At 41.9% G+C, this 17,635-nt stretch overlaps 1 protein-coding gene across 3 annotated transcripts in view; it reads left to right on the forward strand.

Moving 5' to 3' along the window:
• TFE3 (transcription factor binding to IGHM enhancer 3) overlaps positions 1-17,635 on the forward strand; it is a 43,546-nt gene that overhangs the window by 6,596 nt on the left and 19,315 nt on the right. For all 3 annotated transcript variants that reach the window (XM_063294109.1, XM_063294111.1, XM_063294110.1), the window contains exon 2: positions 14,367-14,480. In XM_063294109.1, coding sequence (XP_063150179.1) covers positions 14,367-14,480 — 114 coding nt within the window. The remainder of the gene's footprint in view (positions 1-14,366; positions 14,481-17,635) is intronic.

The following is a 17,635-nucleotide window of genomic DNA, read 5'->3' on the forward strand; positions in this document are numbered from 1 at the left end:
GGAGGATTAAGGTTCTATTCACACATGCACTCTTTGGAGAGAAACTCACTGAAAATAGGGAGGCACTCTTTGGAATATCTTTTATCTTCTCTTTTGCGTACTTTTTCTATTTTTAAAATGGTTCTATAATTTTTATTTGTAAGCCGCCCAGAGTCACTTTTATAGTGAGATGGGCGATGTATACATTTAATAATAAATAATGTAAGTGTTGGACTGTGCTTGAAGTCTATTTGTTCTTTTCCATTTTATTGTTTTATATTTTTTTAAAGAATATGAAAGTTAGATGATACAAGTAGAATCAAGTACAGGTAATGAAATATAGGCAGGTCAACAACAAATCTGAATTAGCAATACCCTAATATCATTGGAAGTTTATGATATTACAAGATTCTTCATATTCATTTTATAATGTTGAATTTTGAGTTAAAATGCTTGGTTAACAAAAATAATGAAAAAAAGACTGTAGGTCACAAACAATACATTAAATCAATATTGTAAATTGCACATCAAATTAAAATATAAACTCTAAAACTCAAATTTTGGATATGGCACAATTTCCTGTATGAGGTTGTAGTCCAAGAATGATTACCAATTAGAATTAAATTCTGTGTCCAATTTACTTTTTAAATATAGAGGTGTTCTAGACATTGAGGCATATCCCCACAATTTAATTAGCCATTCTTCCTAAGAAGGAATCAGAACTTTTCCACTAAAAGGCATATAAAATCCTTGCAACTGTTTTTTTGTTGTTTATTCGTTCAGTCACTTCCGACTCATCGTGACTTCATGGACCAGCCCACGCCAGACCTTCCTGTTGGTCTTGCAACTGTTAACATTTTAGATATATTAATTACATGAAAAATGTATCATTTCTCTTTAAAAATGCTGTTTATTTAGGAACAGTTTAAATTGAAGTAACTTAATTAAGCACTACAACCATAATAATGAAAATATTTACGTAAAGCATTTCATATGGTAAAATACATTCACGAGTGGCTTGAGAAAGCTATGTATATAATATTGCCTACATTTTTATTTCTGTACTTGGGGGAGAAAATGAATTAACTATTGAATTGTTCTTACACGATACCAACTCTCTAGGAAGACTCAGTAAATGAAATATTCGGGAAACTCCCACAGACCCAAACCCGATCATATTCTACAGATCGAGGCGGTCATTGTTGTCCTTGTGTCACAGGTATGCATTGATGGCAAATGCTAAAAGCAGGTGGCAGCTGTGGCTATGATGGCCTTTGCACAGCTCCATGTTATTTATGTTGTTTATTTGTTCAGTCGCTTCCAACTCTTCGTGACTTCATGGACCAGCCCACGCCAGAGCTTCCTGTTGGTCGTCAACACCCCCAGCTCCCCAAGGGATGAGTCCGTCACCTCTAGAATATCATCTATTCATCTTGCCCTTGGTCGGCCCCTCTTCCTTTTGCCTTCCACTTTCCCTAGCATCAGCATCTTCTCCAGGGTGTCCTGTCTTCTCATTATGTGGCCAAAGTACTTCAGTTTTGCCTTTAATATCATTCCCTCAAGTGAGCAGTCTGGCTTTCTTTCCTGGAGGATGGACTAGTTTGATCTTCTTGCAGTCCAAGGCACTCTCAGGACTTTCCTCCAACACTACAGTTCAAAAGCATCGATCTTCCTTCTCTCAGCCTTCCTTATGGTCCAGCTCTCGCAGCCATATGTTACTGCTGGGAATACCATTGCTTTAACTATGCGGACCTTTGTTGTCAGTGTGATGTCTCTGCTCTTAACTATTTTATCAAGATTTGTCATTGCTCTTCTCCCAAGGATTAAGCGTCTTCTGATTTCCTGACTGCAGTCAGCATCTGCAGTAATCTTCACACCTAGAAATACAAAGTCTTTCACTGCCTCTATGTTTTCTCCCTCTATTTGCCAGTTCTCAATCAAGCTGGTTGCCATAATCTTGTTTTTTTTTTGAGGTTTAGCTGCAAGCCAGCTTTTGCACTTTCTTCTTTCACCATCATAAGGCTCCTCAGTTCCTCTTCGCTTTCAGCCATTGAAGTGGTATCATCTGCATATCTGAGACTGTTAATGTTTCTTCCAGAGATTTTAACTCCAGCCTTGGATTCCTCAAGCCCAGCACATCGCATGATGTGTTCTGCGTACAAGTTGAATAGATAGGGTGAGAGTCTACAGCCCTGCCATACTCCTTTCCCAATCTTAAACCAGTCCGTTGTTCCGTGGTCTGTTCTTACTGTTGCTACTTGGTCGTTATACAGATTCCTCAGGAGGCAGACAAGATGACTTGGTATCCCCATACCACTAAGAACTTGCCACAATTTGTTATGGTCCACACAGTCAACAAGCAATGCATGGAAGTGGAAGAAGACAATAGAATACGAAGGACAAGAGACCTCTTCCAGAAAATTAGAACCATTGGAGGTAAATTCCAGGCAAAAATGGGTATGATCAAACACAAAGATGGCAAGGACCTAACAGAAGAAGAAGAGATCAAGAAAAGGTGGTAAGAATATACAGAAGACCTGTATAGGAGGGATAACAATATCAGGGATAGCTTTGATGGTGTGGTCAGTGAGCTAGAGCCAGACATCCTGATGAGTGAGGTTGAATGGGCCTTGAGAAGCATTGCTAATAAGAAGGCAGCAGGAGACGATGGTATCCCAGCTGAATTGTTCAAAATCTTGCGAGATGGTGCTGTAAAGGTAATACATGCTATATGCCCGCAAATTTGGAAAACACAAGAACCATCAGATTGGAAAAAATCAACTTATATCCCCATACCAAAAAAGGGAAACACTAAAGAATGTTCAAACTATCAAACAGTGGCACTCATTTCATATGCCAGTAAGGTAATGCTCAAGATCCTGCAAGGTAGACTTCAGCAATTCATGGAGCGAGAATTGCCAGATGTACAAGCTGGGTTTAGAAAAGGCAGAGGAACTAGGGACCAAATTGCCAATATCCGCTGGATAATGGAAAAAGCCAGGGAGTTTCCGAAAAACATCTATTTCTGTTTTATTGACTATTCTAAAGCCTTTGACTGTGTGGACCATAACAAACTGTGGCAAGTTCTTAGAGGTATGGGGATACCAAGTCATCTTGTCTGCCTCCTGAAGAATCTGTATAACGACCAAGTAGCAACAGTAAGAACAGACCACGGAACAACAGACTGGTTTAAGATTGGGAAAGGAGTATGGCAGGGCTGTAGACTCTCACCCTACCTATTCAACTTGTACGCAGAACACATCATGCGACATGCTGGGCTTGAGGAATCCAAGGCTGGAGTTAAAATTGCTGGAAGAAACATTAACAATCTCAGATATGTAGATGATACCACTTTGATGGCTGAAAGCGAAGAGGAACTGAGGAGCCTTATGATGAAGGTGAAAGAAGAAAGTGCAAAAGCTGGCTTGCAGCTAAACCTCAAAAAAAAGATTATGGCAACCAGCTTGATTGAGAACTGGCAAATAGAGGGAGAAAACGTAGAAGCAGTGAAAGACTTTGTATTTCTAGGTGTGAAGATTACTGCAGATGCTGACTGCAGTCAGGAAATCAGAAGACGCTTAATCCTTGGGAGAAGAGCAATGACAAATCTCGATAAAATAGTTAAGAGCAGAGACATCACACTGACAACAAAGGTCCGCATAGTTAAAGCAATGGTGTTCCCCGTAGTAACATATGGCTGCGAGAGCTGGACCATAAGGAAGGCTGAGCGAAGGAAGATCGATGCTTTTGAACTGTGGTGTTGGAGGAAAGTTCTGAGAGTGCCTTGGACTGCAAGAAGATCAAACCAGTCCATCCTCCAGAAAAGAAAGCCAGACTGCTCACTTGAGGGAATGATATTAAAGGCAAAACTGAAGTACTTTGGCCACATAATGAGAAGACAGGACACCCTGGAGAAGATGCTGATGCTAGGGAGAGTGGAGGGCAAAAGGAAGAGGGGCCGACCAAGGGCAAGGTGGATGGCTGGTATTCTAGAGGTGACGGACTTGTCCCTGGGGGAGCTGGGGGTGTTGACAACTGATAGGAAGCTCTGGCATGGGCTGGTCCATGAAGTCACGAAGAGTCGGAAGCGACTAAACGAATAAACAACACACAGTCAAAGGCTTTAGAATAGTCAATAAAACAGAAATAGATGTTTTTCTGAAACTCCCTGGCTTTTTCCATTATCCAGCGGATATTGGCAATTTGGTCCCTAGTTCCTCTGCCTTTTCTAAACCCAGCTTGTACATCTGGCAATTCTCGCTCCATGAATTGCTGAAGTCTACCTTGCAGGATCTTGAGCATTACCTTACTGGCATGTGAAATGAGTGCCACTGTTCAATAGTTTGAACATTCTTTAGTGTTTCCCTTTTTTGGTATGGGGATATAAGTTGATTTTTTCCAATCTGATGGCCATTCTTGTGTTTTCCAAATTTGCGGGCATATAGCATGTATTACCTTTACAGCATCATTTCGCAAGATTTTGAACAATTCAACTGGGATACCATCGTCTCCTGCTGCCTTGTTATTAGCAATGCTTCTCAAGGCCCATTCAACCTCACCCTTCAGGAGGTCTGGCTCTAACTCACTGACCACATTGTCAAAGCTATCCCTGATATTGTTATCCTTCCTATACAGGTCTTCCGTATATTCTTGCCACTGTTTCTTGATCTCTTCTTCTTCTGTTAGGCCCTTGCCATTTTTGTTTTTGATCATACCCATTTTTGCCTGGAATTTACCTCCAATGTTTCTAATTTTCTGGAAGAGGTCTCTTGTCCTTCCTAGTCTATTGTCTTCTTCCACTTCCTCGCATTGCTTGTTTAGAAATAATTCCTTATCTCTTCTGGCTAACCTCTGGAATTTTGCATTTAATTAGGCGTATCTCCCTCTATCACTGTTACCTTTTGCTTTCCTTCTTTCTTGGGCTACTTCTAGTGTCTCAGCAGACAGCCATTTTGCCTTCTTGGTTTTCTCTTTCTTTGGGATGTATTTTGTTGCCGCCTCCTGAACAATGCTGCGAACTTCTGTCCATAGTTCTTCCGGGACCCTATCTACTAAGTCCAGTCCCTTAAATCTATTCTTCACCTCCACTGCATATTCCTTAGGAATATTAGTGAGCTCATATCTAGCTGATCTGTGGGTCTTCCCTAATCTCTTTAGTCTGATCCTAAATCGTGCAAGAAGAAGTTCGTGATCTGAACTATAGTCAGCTCCAGGTCTTGTTGTTACCGATTGTATAGATGTCTGTCACCTTTGGCTGCAAAGGATGTAGTCAACCTGATTTTGGTGTTGTCCATCTGGTGAACTTCATGTATAAAGCCATCTCTTAGGTTGTTGGAAGAGAGTGTTTGTTATGCAGAGTGAGTTGTCTTGGCAAAATTCTATCAGCCTATGTCCTGCTTCATTTTGTTCTCCCAGGCCATGCTTACCTGTAATTCCAGGTGTCATTTGACTGCCCACCTTAGCATTCCAGTCTCCTGTGATGAAAATAACATCTCTTTTTGGTGTGTTGTCCAGTAGGTGCTGCAGATCCTCATAGAACTGCTCTACTTCAGCTGCTTCAGCATCTGTGGTTGGGGCGTATATTTGGATCACTGTGATGTTAGATGGCTTGCCCTGAATTTGAATTGAGATCATTCTGTCGTTTTTTGGATTGTATCCAAGCACTGCTTTAGCCACTTTACTATTAATTATGAAGGCTACTCCATTTCTTCTGTGGTCCTCTTGTCCACAGTAGTAGATCTGGTGGTCATCTGATGTGAAGTGGCCCATTCCAGTCATTCAGTTCACTGATGCCCAAAATGTCTATCTTTAATCTTGACATCTCACCAATAACCACATCCAATTTGCCCTGGCTCATAGATCTTACCTTCCAGGTTCCGATGGTGTGTTGATCCTTAGAACATCGGATTCGCCGTTCACCACCAGCACCGTCGGCCACTAGCCATCCTTTCGGCTTTGAGCTAGCTGCATCATCATGTCTGGGGCTAGTTGAACTCATCCTCTGTTCCTCCCCAGTAGCATTTTGACCATCTTCCGACCTGGGGGTCTCATCTTCCAATTGTATGCCGACATATCTCTGGTTGTACTGATCCACTTAGTTTTCACGGCAAGAATACTGGGGTGGGTTGCCATTACCTTCCCCAGGGATCGCATTTAGTCTGACCTCTCTGTCATGACCTTCCTGTCTTGGGTGGCCCTTCACAGTTTAGCTCATGGCATCATTGAGGTGCTCAAGCTCCAGCACCACGACAAGGTAACGATCCTTTGCTGAAGGGGTTACTGCGAGGGGCCATAAAGGTACCATTTTCCATTGCTGTGCTCTCTTCTCTGGCATGACATTTCTTATGGGATCAGGTCCTCCCCTACATTGTTGGCATTTAGAAAGGCCCTTAGGACCTAGTTTCCAGGAAACTTTTGGGGTGTGACTGAGAGTTGGGCCTCTACCTGCAGGAAGTGGGAATTAATTGTTTTGGATGAGTTTTCCTCAGCACGATACATGTTTGATTTATGTTTTTTGCGATTCATTATATTTTAAATGTTGATTTAGTTAACTAAATAAAAACGATGCCTTTAGTACATAAGATAATGCATGCACTAGTCTGGCAGATTGCTGAGATTTTCTGTATAGTTATGCTGTAGCGGAGTGCTCCTTGTGGATTCAGATGAATGTTATGGATAAGGCACTGGGAAATATTTGCAGTGCATTGGCCGTTCAAGCAGTTAATACCTCATGGAGTTTATGGCTAATGATGATACACATGTAACATAATAATGTACTACTCCTATGATGCTTCTAGAGATATTTTCAGGAATAAGGAACAGGAGCCACAACAAACTGAAACTGATGCCATATTTACAATGCTAAGAGAGAGGCCACCACGTTCTCTTCCTCAACAATCCATTGCAGTCCTCTTCCTCTTACATTATCAAGTGAACGTTCAGCATTTTTCATCTACTGAGCATGCTTTGTCACCTTGGAGGTCTTCCTTATAGCTCTGGTAACATACGTTCTGCCAGTCCTTGAGTCAGCAGAAAAGGATGACAGCATAACTTGTGTTGCTCTGACGGCTGAGTCCTATTCCGCCTCAGTCATGAGGCCAGTTTGGGGTGCTGCCCTTACAATTTTACTGCAGGAGAATTTAAGGGCAGCAGTTGGTGGATTCCTGCAGCTTTGTTCACTCTTCTATCCAATGTCACTTGCTGGTGGGAAAACCAACTCTCCTTAATATATGGCCAGTGGAATGACTATAGCGGGTGCCTGGAAAAGAGGTTTCAAGTAGTCCATGTGTCAGGTCACCAATCTGGAGGTGCTTCAAGTCAGTGACTTGTCACTTGGGCTGTCAGTTGAACATGGGACGAAAAACAGTCAAGTTGACAGGTTGCAGGCACAGAGGAGTGATGGGTGAAGCAGGAAGGAGCTGTCCCACACATTGATAGAGTTTCCTCCCATTTTACTCCGTGCTATGCCTGTGACCTGTTAGGCTATTTGTTAACATGAGTCTAGTACTCTTTGGTTCAAAGATAACCCAGGTGAGGTCTCAGAGGAGGAGTTGAGTGGAGCAGGAGCTTTAAGAAAGCCCTTCCACTTCATTCAGGTCTCTTCCACCATGCCAATCACTTTTTGGTTGCTTGTTTGAGAATTCTGAGAAACAATAAAAATAATATAAACCTTAACAAAAATCCCTCTGTGCTGTCCCTGGGACTTGTCTGTCAGATTGGGTCCTTGACATACTCAGATGAAAAGTAGTTATTTGCACTGACATCTTAGCCAAGGTAGGATTACTAAAAAGGCTGTCTCCCAGGTGAGGATGTTGATGGATATCATCTGTCTGATGAGTTTGAAAGGAGCAGTCATTAAAGCCCCGAGAACCAATGACAGTCTCATAAACAGACATGATGAATCAGAAAGAGTGAGAGTAGAGTACTAGCTCTATAAAATGACATGTAGGTAAGTGACCAGAGAAGAAGTTATCTTGCCTATCCAGGTGGACAAAGCTTCAGGTTGCCTGTCTATGTAATGTACAATATTAGTTGCTAGTCTCCTATTGAGATCTACTTTCAAGAACCCCAGTAATTCCAAGATCCCTGCTGGTGCCAGACTTTCTGCCTTTTGCACCCCTCTTCAAGGGCATGTCAAGATCTTCCTGGTAGCTGGGTCCCTGGAGGTCAAGATGGTTTCCACTGTAGGTCCTTGAAGGCTACAGCTCAGGAGATATTCCCATTCAGTTGCCAAGCACATAGTTGTCAGTGTGAGTGTAGAATCTGGCCTTATAAAGGATGTGTAGACATTTCAGAAGCTGCCCTCATTCATCTCTACTGGAGGGGAAAACGATGGTGACATGAGCCAGAATGGGGACATTAGAACCACTCATTCCTGGCACATCTCACCCTTCCACACCACTTTGGATAGTGTTGGCAGCAGAGCAGTCCTTCCAGGTCAGCCATGCTAATGTCCAGCGAGTAATGTGTTACTTCCTTCAAACTGAACTGCTTCTCCATGTTTGAGATGTGAGATGGCAGGAACATGTTTCTCAGTTGTCTTGTGAATTCCAGAGCCTCCTCTCATCAGATCATCTCCAGCATCCATCTGACCTTGTGGTGGGTGTTCCTAAGTGTGCTAGAAATGTTGCAGGGACTAGAAAGGTGGCATCTATTTGAGGGGTGCATGCTTTACTTGCCAAAAGACCCAGATTTTCAATCCTCCTGGAAGGTACGAAGGACTGCAAGATTCCTGAGCACAATGAAGAGCAACTCCATTTCTGGCTGACCATTTGTAAGCTAATGAGACCATTGGTTTACCTTAGAATAAGCTGGTTTACTATGTTCTTAGAATAAACTTATTTGCAATCTATGAAAATCTCTGGTACTCAGAGGAAGTAGGCTCTAGTTCACATTATCATTTGCCAGAATAAATATGATAGTCTCCAAGGTGCCATTTCTGTCATGAGTGAGGATGGCGAGCAGGGGGCTCCCATCCAGGCTGTAAAGCGCATGCGTAGCACTGAGGAATTGGTCAGCCATTCCAAGAGACACAGATCGGGCCCGCCTTAACCCTTGGGGTTTATATGTCTGGGTTTTTCCCACACTTCTTCAGTTTGCTAGGATTTTCCTGTTATGTAGCAGCAATAAAATACTAGAGACCTGTTCCTTGTCTCAGCGTGGTTCCTGGCTGTTAGGACAATTTCAGTGTTTATGTGTGTCCTGACTGCTCTCCAGCCTTGCTTGTCAGAGCACTGTAAATATAGAACAAGGATTCCCACCTTTTGGGGATCAAGAGGCACATAGGAATTTGGAGGCACAGTCACAAAATGGCTACTATGAATTGCTCAGTGAATCATAAAACATGCTTTTCAGAGAAAGGCAGTGAGAGGCAATGGAAACAGAAACATTTTGAGTGCATGGTCTTCTCCTTTCTTCAAGACTGCCCTCCAACTGTCTTCCTCTTTCTTCTCCCTCTTCCGGTTTTCACTCCCCCGGTTCTCACACCCCAATAATTTTCACGCTCACATTCCCACACCATTTCCCAGCTATCTCTCCCTAAAACCTCCCACCTGCCCCAGTCTACCCATTTCTCTTCTTCTCATGTAAGGTCTTCCCAGGCCTGGTCTTCCTATCTTCATCTTCATCTTTTTGTCTTCCTCTTCCTCTTCCTGTCCTGTTTGGTTTTTCCCAGCCTAGCTCTGGTCTCCCTGCTTCTTCCTCCAAGGTCATCCCTCCCCCCACCACCATGTTCTTCCCCCTGACATTCAAGAGCTTCTACTCTTCTATCTCTTGCTTCTTTTTCTCTCCCTCCATCCCCATTTCTGGTTATCCAAGGTTTAAAAAAAATTACATAAAAGTGCTACTATATCACGGTTTCGGCCAGCTACTTTGCTGGCGCAGGACACATGCGCAAACATTGCACCATGTTGCCTGAGTTGGAACATCAGATAACATTTTGTCAGGGAGACCAGACATTTGCACCAGCGTCTCAGTCTGGAGTCTTGATAGCAGGGCTTCCACACCTGACTTGAATGAATGAGCAGGTTTAGGTCCACATATAATGTTTTGGTTTTGTAGTTTTTTGATCCCAAGCTGTAAGAGGCTGCAGAGATCAAAACCAGCATTTTGAATTATACCCAGAAATGCTGCTGTTGCTTTAATGCTAATGTTAATTCTTGCCCTTCCCATGGGGATAAAATGCCACAGGAGTCTTGAATGTTCAGTCCAATCTGTGGCCCAAGAGTAATGGCCTCTCTGTGGCTGCCAACTGCACCTTTGCCCCACCCAGCACCAGGATCCTTCTGCTTAAGTAACTTTCAGGGGTGCTGCAAGGATTACAGTCTGAAGCTTCTAAAAACACTGTTTGAAAGGTTAAAGTAGCCTTTTGGCAAAGTTGAGAAAAGATTAGGGTGAAATCAGGCCTCTTAAGTGATTTAGAGGAAAGCCAAGCCTAGTTTTGTAACTCAGGGATTTCACCCACTTGTTTGTCTGCTACAGCTCCTGCTCTCTTCCTGCAGATTCAGGCACCGATGGAGACATTTCTTTTGTGGTTGTGCAGAGCTCTCCAGCAGCCACCTTTTTCACTTCTTCAAATTTGGCTCTTGGGAGAAAGGAGGTCTCTTGTCATGCTGGTTGCACAACGTCTTCTCTCTGGATTAGGAATCTCCATTTTCACTTTCACCATGTTTGGCTTGAAATGGCTGCCATGAATTCCACCTAAGTTCTAAATTCTGCCTTAGTTTTGTGTGTTGGTAGGATGGTCTCGCCGCTCAGTTTTATACTGGGAATTACTTGTCTTCCGGCCTGCCTCTGGGGCCAGTTTTCTGTCCCTGGGGAGGGCAACAGCAAGGAAAACTCCCTTGTTCGCTCTGTAGTACCTCTAAATGAGATCTAAACATGATTTAGCTTTAGGGCAATACAAGCAGGTCAGCCTTCCCCAACTGGGACTCCAGAATTTCCAGTTACACTGGCTCTTTATTTCTAGGGCCAAGATGGAGATAGGTAGCCTTTGGGACCTGGAATTGGTGGATTCAGGCAACCAGATGGTTTACGATTATGATATGCATAATCACCATTCTGCTGGAACTCTAAGAACTTACCTTACTCCTCAGATCAAAAGCCTGTTTAGTTGAATAAGGTGCCTCTGCAGAGGTTTACCAAACATTTCTGCAAAGGTTGTTAAAAAAAGAAACCCCATGGATACTCCCTAGAATGTGGTGACCGGAAATATACTAGTTTTGTATAAGAAGCTGGCCTGATCAGCTATATAATCAGAAGCCATTAACGAAAAGCTGATCTGGGTCTCTCTTAAAGTATCCGAAAAGGGTCTTCACTTCTCATGACAGTTTCTCATTTCCGGTTTTCTGTTTGTCCTCTTTATCCTCTTATATACTTTTACCAATTTCCTTAGTTGTTTGTTTAAATTAAAGAGCTCTGTCTTCAACAAGAAGACAGGTTGTCACCACCCACCATACTCCCACAGTACCCTTCTACTAGCTCTTTTCTGTATCTTCTCCAGCTCTTGATTAAACATTTTAAAATGGACTATCCTGGATGTGTGCATGTTGCACATTGAATGTTCGATGCTTTCTGTGTGTAGAGAGTAAGGAAGATGGCCTTGATGGAGGTATGCAGGAACCATTATCTAGGCAAAGGGGCTGAAACATTTTTTTAAGTTCGGAATAGCAAGGTAACATTCAGAAGCAGTTCAGGAAGATGCCCCCCTAATTCACTAAGTATAAGAAGGAGGCACGGCACAATCAGACTTGCAGGATTCTGCTATTATCGGCAATCTCAATAAAAATAGTTTTAGCCTTCCTGTGGAGCTGATTTCCTGGCCTGGTCTACCTCGTAGGGCTGGCACTAGGACCATAACTTTCAGAGATAGTCACATCCACTCCCTCAGAAGCATAACAGTCTGTGAAAACATAACCAATATTTTGCTATTAATAAGATATTTGTGGACTGTTTTAAATCTCTTAGCTTGTGTGCTAAGACTAATGTCTGCTAATAATAACAATTAATTGACTCAGAGGCAGTCTGCTGTAACAGATAAGGTGTTGGGCTGGCACCAGGGAGACGCAGATTCTGGTCCACCCTCAGCCATGAAAGCTCACTGATTGACTTTGGGCCAGTTGCTCCCTCTCAGTGCAACCTGCCTCGCAGGGTTGTTGTTACAGAGAAAAGCAGAAAGAAAGAATGCTGTGTACACAGCCCTGAGCTCCTAAATGAAAGGCAGGATGTAAGGTTAATAAAAGTATAAAATAAATAACGGTCGAGGTGACCGAATCAGTAAGCTTTCCAATCACCTGGGATTTTTCAAACATCAACAGGCTGATTATTTGAAAAGCTGCAGGCAAAGAACTTGGGTGATTAACGTGGCATGTGGATTTCTCAGAGTCAGATCTGTGGTTAGACAGAATGAAGCAGATACTTCATGCAGCTGTCTTGGAAGTCGGGGCTGTTGGATCCTCTCATTTGCCCTCTCTCAGCTGTCCCCAGATGTAGTGAAGTTAAAGTAAACTTTAGCTGCTAATTCAGCTTTTATGTGTACGCAGAATGGGATTTGAATGTCTCAAGTAGCAAAACATGTAAGACCAACTCTGGAAACTTATAAAATAGGCAACAGCAGCTGAGCTGATCATGAGAAAAGAAATCACTCAGCATTCATAATAATATGTTTATTAGATTATTTGAAGGATTACAAAATCCTGAATTTCAAAGAATTCTACAGCTAACCAGATAGTTAAGAAATTGCAGGAGGGGCCAAGGAAAGGAGAAAAAATGTACTGAGTATTTCTTCACCAGGTTCCAATCCTAGACGGAGTGTTTGAGTAATCTGGGAGATGTTAACTGGAGGTAATCAGATACAGAACTGTGTTAACATTGCACTAAAGTCTTGCCAAATCATGTAGAGAAAAAGAAACATTCAAAGAATTGTCAGTCCCCTATTCTTGGAAATAAAACATCCTGCTGTTAAAAGTCGGAATTCTTTCCGTCTTTGTGAAATATGTAAGTCCCAAAGTATGAAGCTCCTTAGCAAGGCATATGAACTGGCATGGTTGTCACAAAAATCATGCTTGGGGAGTAAAAATATTTTCTCTGACCACATTTGGGTAAACCATATTCTCCCTGCAATATATGTTGATGACCTTAGGTTTGAGATATATATGTATGTTTCAGATCTGAAAGTTTAGTGAGTAAGTGGGTTATGCTCAGCACAGGGTTTGAATCTGGCATCTACAAATTATTGATAGCCTCTGATTTTTCCACTCAGCCCCTGGAAACTGGAGAAATATTGTATCATTGTTCCACTTGCATTTCTGTGACATCTATTTCATTGTGGGGAATTTCCCTACCTTTTCCCCTGTGCGTGTTTATGGATGGACAAGAGGCCCCAGACTGTGATTTGCAGAAACAAGGAACCCTTCTTACTTTTTCAGAGTCTGTGGATAGTTGCCAGGGAAATTGAAAGTTGCAGGAGTTGCTTACCAAGTGTTACTATTAAAGTCTGGTTTGCTTGAAAATGAAAGTGGCCAGCAACATTAAGATTAACTGTTAAAATCAGCTGTTATCCCTCAAATAAGCAACAAGCAACAAACCGATAGCAGATAACAAGAGCAATGGAAAATCTTAAGTTTGTGGATCCAGCAATAGGATTGTAACTGCTGGCCAGCTGTCATAGTTCGTGGAAATAAACTATGAAATCAGGAAGGCTCTTCTATTTCTTGAAAATGATATTGCTCTATCACATCGCCAGCAAGAAATACAACATATCCAAGCAAACAAATGGATCAGTAATAAATCCACTCAAAAAAGCCAAGTTTTTACATGCATTTAACAGTTTTGGCTTGTCTCTGTGGAAGATCTTCCTTAGGGGAAGAGCCCTATTCTGTGGTTCAGTTGAACCTCAGCTGGAAAAGGAATGAAGAGTCGAGCTCTGACATTGACAATAACACATGGGAGAGGAATAGAGCTATAGGAGAAGTAGATCTTAAAGTTGTAGAGTTCAAAGCCAAAAACAGCTTTCAAAATAAGAATTTGAAACTGGAAGCAGACAGATGATCAGCATGGACAGAACAAGGCTGGAATAATACTTGGCGATCTGTCTCAGATAACAGGATAGCAGTTAACTTCTGAAGACTAAAGGACAATTTTTAAGGGTAGTCCTATGTAGTGTGTGTTACAGTAGCCCAGTTATACAACTATTAAAGAATGGGTGGCCTTGGCAGGTCTGATTTCTCTAAGAAAGGATGCCCCGGGCTTATTAGGCAAACATTGATGTCTCCTGCTATATAGAGAATGGCTTAGAAGAGCTGAATCTCAGTTTATTGGCCGAGATAAGTCTTAATTGTTCAAAGAGAAATAAGCATTGTGTTTTAATCCTTATCTGTCTTTTCAAACAGCCTCAGCTCTGTGCCCCCAGAGTCTGGGATCGTGGCCGACATTGATTTGGAGAACATTCTCTCTCTGAGCAGCGAGAGCTTCTACGAACTCAAAAGCCAACCCCTTGGTGTCAGGTAGGAAGAGAGAAGGCTGGCTTTTGTTGGGCAACGGTTCTGCAAGGCTGTTCTCAGCTACTAGGGTGGTGGGATGAGGAAAAGAGAAGACTTTCCAAATATTCCAAGTCAAATGATACTCTTGAGAGGATTTTCCTTGGTTTTTAAAGTGCAGTTTGTTCATTCTCCTAGCACACTTTATCCTGTCACTTGCAGGTAGATGACACAGTCCTTCAGTTCTAGGCGTTCAAGATAACATATTTAACTGTGGGTGCTTCAGAAATTTATCATTGGCCTCCTCAGGTCTTATGGTATTTTCTGCTGAACCCCAGAGAGCCCTGAGATAGTTTAAACCATAGCATTTAAACATGAGATTTTAGATTGTTCCCTGTAAGAAAAAGAGAGAGGGGTAAGGTGGCTCAAGGCTAAGCTAAATAATACATCTTGTTTCCTTTGTTAATCTCCCTCATAGGCCAAAATTGCTGTCAAATAATTTTTTTCTAATGGATAAAATATATACACATATATACACATAAAATTCAAGACATACTGGATGCTTCCATTGACATAGCAGGCTTTTGCCTAGCTCATATACTTACAACCTTTTTGTCTACAGTATTTTAAAAATAAGGCCCTATTCCCCCACCCTTTAAAATGGGACTGTTCAAACTTTCTTAAATTGAGCTGGACTCAGTTTCCCAAATGATCCCTTCTAATTATGTGAATTTCTGTCCTTGTAGTATATTAAACACTGAATTTCCCCAAATTTGTAGCAAGTAGCCATAGTGGTTTAGAACCCGGATGCTTTTCTGTCCTTCATCTGCTTTTTTCCTCAAGCTCTGTCCCCAGGTGAATCATCTTTGTTTAAATACACATGAACATATTTTTTTAGACTACAGCATACTAACACCGTGAAGCATTTTACAACATTGGTAATTGTTGCAGGATTGTGATGTAAGAATTATGCTGAAGTTTGGATGGCTGAGCTTTGGCCAAAGAAACTGGTGGTGTGGTGATTGTTCCTTGACCCATGTTAACTTTTGGACTTAGTGAGTCAGTCAGTCTTTTAATGCAGTGCAAACAGTGGGAAGGAAAACAATCAAGACAAGGGAAATTCCATATTCCGTGAACTTGTTGCTGATGTATCCCAGGTATCTAGCTTTGCAAACCACACAACGTGCTATTGGATTCTCCAGTCCTATTCTCCAGTACCCTCCAAGTTTGTGCTAAATGCCAGATTACCTTTAGATTGTGTATCATGTTACACTTTATCCCAGTTTCACAGCACATGTCTATATACCATATACTATGTGTAGTATTTACAGCAAAGTTCATGTTTGGAATTATTATTATTATTATTATTATTATTTTGCCTCTTGTTGATAGAGAAATGCTTTCTTTGTAGGGCTCTCAGGAAAGATGGGACACTTGAAGAGTAAGGAAAGGACTTTGACCTGAGGAAATTATAGTTATAAACAGGAGGGAGATGAGATCCCAGAGAAGAATATGAGTCAATGAAGTCATCTATTTTATTTTAAGCAAAGGGGGATCTACAATATTTCTTCACTTAAAGTAACGAATTTTAACATCTTGTAGTATGCAGTATGTAGTGTATGTGTGCATACACACTTTGAGAGAGAGTCAGGAAAGAGTGAATGAGAGCAAATTGGAGACTATATTTAAGAAATGGCGTTGACTGAGTAAAGATACCCCTTCAAACAGGAATTTGACCCCTAAGCCACTTTGGTTGCCGATCAGCTTAAACAAGAACTACTGTATCTAAACCCTCAAGTTTCTCTTCCCCATCCAAGGAGATTAAGAGGTTTTTTATCATTCCCCCTCTTTTTTAAATTCCAGATTCTATGGAGGCAATCAGATACCATATTTCAGGTGCCTTTTTCCTAGTTTGCAGGTTACCAGCAGTTACACTGTCGCCATTTTGGATTTCTGAGCAGCCAGGAGACATAGTAATCAAAGTGGCCAACTTTGCAACAATATAATTATAAAATAAATAATACAATGTGTTGCTTTTAAATGGCCACTGAAATTTCTTTCAGCTGGAATTTGTGAGCTAATTTGAACGTCTCTCTAGCCCAGTAACGTCTGGCCGGCCCTCCTTAATATAATGCCCTGCAGTTCTGTTGGAAGTACAGTTCCCAGAATTCAAAAGCGGTCGGGACTATTGGTCTAGTCCAATGTTTCCAACTCTCAGGTGTGTGGACTTCACCTCCCAGAATTCCCCAGCCAGCGTGGCCATTCCTGAGAATTCTGAGAATTGACATCCACTTATCTCGAATTTGCCATGCTGGAGAAAACTGATTGGCAGCTGTTCTCGGAGGGAAGGATTTCTTAGCTTTTCCCCTGATGGGATGGAACAGGATGGAAACCACCTCTGCTTTCAAGACTCCAGCTCTGTTTTAATAACCTTGATTTTAAATTTCTTTGAAGCATTTGTGTCTCACCTACAGTTCTGTGACAATTCTAGAAGTAGCCAGAATAGACTGATGGTTAGGGAATGCTAGATTAGGATTAGAGAGGCCAGGCTTCAAATCCCCACTCAGCCATTAAATGATAAGGCCTGATATGGTCTTTCAGGCTATATCAATCTGCTGCTGTGAGGATAAAATCTTGGGGAGAGGGATGTACATTGCCTTGGAGGAAAACTGAGTTTAAGGAAAAAATGTAAGACAGTACTGTAAAAGAGCCTTATCCCTCACTGCAGTTTATTCCAAATGTAGTTCTTAATTGCCATGTTATCTTCCTTCAGCCCAAGAATCTCCAGCACCTCTCAGAAAAATCTATTAGCAGATGTCAGTGAAAGGAGGGGGGGTTTCTCCCTCACTTGGCCATGACTACTGCTAGTTGTAAAATAAAATAAGCTTCCCTGTTGCCATCCAACCTTGATTATGATTGATTCTGTGGCATCAAGTTGGTGTCAACTCTTAGCGACCACATAGACAGACTTTCTCTCTGACAATCTGTCCCTAACCTAGTCTTTCAAGTCTTCCAAAGGTGCACCTCACTGTAACTGAGTCCATCCAATTTGCTGCTGGTCATCCTCTTCTTCTCTTTCCTTCCATCTTTCTCAGCATCAGAACCTTCTCCAGAGAGCTAGGTCTTCACATAATATGTCCAAAGTAGGATAATTTGAGCCTGGTTATTTGTGCCTCGAGTGA

The sequence above is a fragment of the Candoia aspera genome, chromosome 2 (assembly GCF_035149785.1).
Source record: "Candoia aspera isolate rCanAsp1 chromosome 2, rCanAsp1.hap2, whole genome shotgun sequence".
Lineage (NCBI taxonomy): Eukaryota > Metazoa > Chordata > Lepidosauria > Squamata > Boidae > Candoia > Candoia aspera.